General features: G+C 33.3%; 1 protein-coding gene across 1 annotated transcript; it reads right to left on the bottom strand.

Annotated features, from left to right (window-relative positions):
• Positions 1 to 701: 701 nt before the first annotated feature.
• Positions 702 to 1709, bottom strand: LOC115984599 (putative disease resistance protein At3g14460). The gene has a single exon (XM_031107619.1). The coding sequence runs from the start codon at positions 1707 to 1709 to the stop codon at positions 702 to 704; it is 1008 nt and encodes a 335-aa protein (XP_030963479.1).
• Positions 1710 to 3103: the final 1394 nt, after the last annotated feature.

The following is a 3103-nucleotide window of genomic DNA, read 5'->3' as shown; positions in this document are numbered from 1 at the left end:
TGATGTGTTAGAGGGAGGGGGCTTGTATTTGAATAACAAGATTTTACGTTGGTTTGGCCAACTACAAGTTTACATCCACAATCAATGCCAATCAAAATTCACTATTAGTTTAGAGTTTCTAATATGAATAGGATACACTCAAACCAACTTTTGTAAAACACCTTTAAACCCTGACAAACTCAAATCAATTTATATCTCATTACACTGAATTTAAAACTTTTTTTTGTTTTGGTTTAACGAAGTCCATATAAATACAATGGCCAACTCACAATAAAAAAATAAACAGTTTCTCAAGTCACTTCCAGCTTACATTTAACCCCAAGGCGGCCCAAGGCCCCCGCATTTTGTAGTGTATACCAAAGTAGTTACTAAAAGAAATACACTCCACATTCTTTTAAGATTCTTCTCCTAAACATATAAGCCACAACAATGCATCTTCAAACTTGTTCTGAACGTTAGAATTGGAAGACTGCAAAACGATTGATAACATAGTAGAAGGCAAATGCAAATTAATATCGGCAGCACCCACGTTGAAACTTAAGCAATTCCTGGTGGCCCAAGAAGTCTACGATATTGGCCTAGATTATGCAAGATGGAAGAAAAGATTATTAGTAAGCGAAATCATTTTTTCAAAACATACAGTAAATTTAAATGATGTCTAGCAAGTCACAAGATTATTAGTACCTCGCTGAAAGCCCCGCTCATGAGATTACTTCCTCATCAATTTCAACGCAAGAAATGTGAGCTATCTTGGACCAGTCTTCTCGATTCTTATTTTGGAGTTTTGGTTTCAACAATGGACACTCCTTAATGCAGAGGAAAGAGAGGGACGATGGAAAACCATCATCTGGCAAGAACTGGAGTTTGTAACAGCAGCTAATCTCCAGTGTTTTAATAGACTCAAGTTTCTTTAGGCCCGTGAACTTTTTGAGATCCGAAAGTCCACTGATGCGTAGAGAACTGAGATTGCTGGGCAGTAATTCTTCCACTGGGAATGACTCCATGTCTTTACATTCACCTTCAATCTCCAACTGACAGAGACTGTCAAGCTCATGCAACCCCCACTCCTTCCTGGGAATGAGTTTGTTGCAAAAATTGATCCTGAGTAAACTAAGTTTCGAAGGCAAAACCTGTATTGAGAGTGTTTCAAGTTCTGGGCAATCATTTATAAACATTGACTTGAGATATTCAAAAGTGCCCAACTGATCAGGTAGTTTCTTGAGCCTCTTGCAATTAGAGAACCAAATGGACTTCAAATTGGGGGTAAGCAATCCTCCTGTTGGAAAATCTTCCAGATTAGGACGATCCCTGATCTCCAAGGCCTCAAGAGATGTGAGTTTCTTCTGACTATTTTGTGGCATTGAAAGTTTCTGCAGTTTTGCACAATCCCAAATAGAAAGACTTCTAAGTTTTGGAAACAAGTGTAAGGAGAGGTCTGTCAGGGAATCACAGCTACTCCCTACACTCAGATCTTCAAGTGCATCCAGGTGTATCTTCTTATTTGCAAGGGGAAAATCTAATTTCTTGCAATTCCGGATATAAAGAATTTTTAAGGCCTTGGCCTTGCCTTTGGGAAAGGACTCGAGAGAACAACAATTAATAATATACAAATGTTCGAGAGAAGGGTTCTTTATCACACTTTTAGGTATGGACCTCAGAGCATCACATCCTTCAATTTTGAGGCTATGTAATGGCGTTGGCAGTGCCATCAATTCTGATATTTCTGAAACTTTCGTGCTTTCAAAAGAGTTGGACCAGGTGTCACTCAGAACATCGGCTTCACTTTCTTCGGTTCCTGAGATTTCCTTCAATTTCTTATTAAGAGCGGTTGACAGTACTCGACCAAAATAGTAATCACAGGTAATAAATAAGAGAAGGACAAAATTTAGTTACAAAATTAGTTGTAACTTAAGACTATAATCTTAATCGATAAAATAAACATTATTATATATGCTGAAAATCTAACTGTTAAATTACATATTCTTTACCCTTTTAATACAAGTCAGATTTTATGTCAATCGGATATTATTTACTATACGATCTATAAGAATATATTTTATGCATAATTTTAAATTACAAACACTTGCAATTTAAAATTTTTATTAATAACATAGCTATTAATCTTTAATTTTTTAGAAATTTTGCAAACATGGAGAATATAAGAAAAACGTGTAATCTAGTTGTAAATTTTTCAAAATTCGCCTCCTATAAAAAGATATTGAATAAGGTTCTAACCTAATTTTGTAGCTAAATTTTGTCATTCTTTAAGGTTACAACCAATTTTGTAGCTGAACTTTGTGCATTAGGGAATACTAAATATTCAAGCTATAGACTTTCTCATCTTGACACAAGGAACTTATTAGACCTAATAAGTACATTAAATCCAAAGATCCTTTTTTTTTTTCTTTTTTTTCTTTTTTTGTATCTACTAAGTAGTCTAAAACCAATCCAATACATCTATAAATATATATATATATATATATATATCTAAAAACTAAAGCATAACATTTAATGTTACTACACTCCGGTTGAACCACATCAGCTCCCCGTCATTATCTTTTTTCTTTCCAATTTTCTTATAATTATTTTTAACATTTATTTTTTAAATATTTACACTTCTCCAACTTTTCTCCTTCCCTTACCTTTTCATCTCCCCACTACTTCTCCAACCTTTTTTCCTCCCTTACCTTTTTATCTTCCCACTACTCTCTACATTAATATCATTCTTCTTTTCCTTCATCTTCTTTTATTTTTTTGTCTCTTCTTATTCACGCCTTCTCACTATAAATTTGTCATTACTTCTTCTATTCTATGCATAATTTTCCCTCACTAAAAAAAAAAAAAAAAGGTTCTATCTCTCTCTCTCTCTCACAATTTTTTGTTGGATTTTTTTTTCTTGCATCTCTGCTTTAGATTGATAATTTTTTATATTCTTTAAAAATCATGCTATGTAATTTGGTATTTATTCTATTACATAGCATGATTTTTTATAGTGCTCAATTTAGATGTTAAACTATGAAACTTTACTAATTTTTATTTATTTTTTAATCCTTTGTGGTGGACAAAATACTCTTAATGGTTGTATTAGAAGTACTCTATAATG

This window comes from Quercus lobata, chromosome 4 (genome assembly GCF_001633185.2).
Source record: "Quercus lobata isolate SW786 chromosome 4, ValleyOak3.0 Primary Assembly, whole genome shotgun sequence".
Classification (NCBI taxonomy): Eukaryota; Viridiplantae; Streptophyta; class Magnoliopsida; order Fagales; family Fagaceae; genus Quercus; species Quercus lobata.
The sequence above is the reverse complement of the archived record's forward strand: the minus strand, read 5'-3'. Positions and strand labels throughout refer to the sequence as shown.

Excerpts from the sequence above, each read along its gene's own strand:
- LOC115984599 (XM_031107619.1), bottom strand. The coding sequence starts at position 1,709 with ATGGCACTGCCAACGCCATTACATAGCCTCAAAATTGAAGGATGTGAT.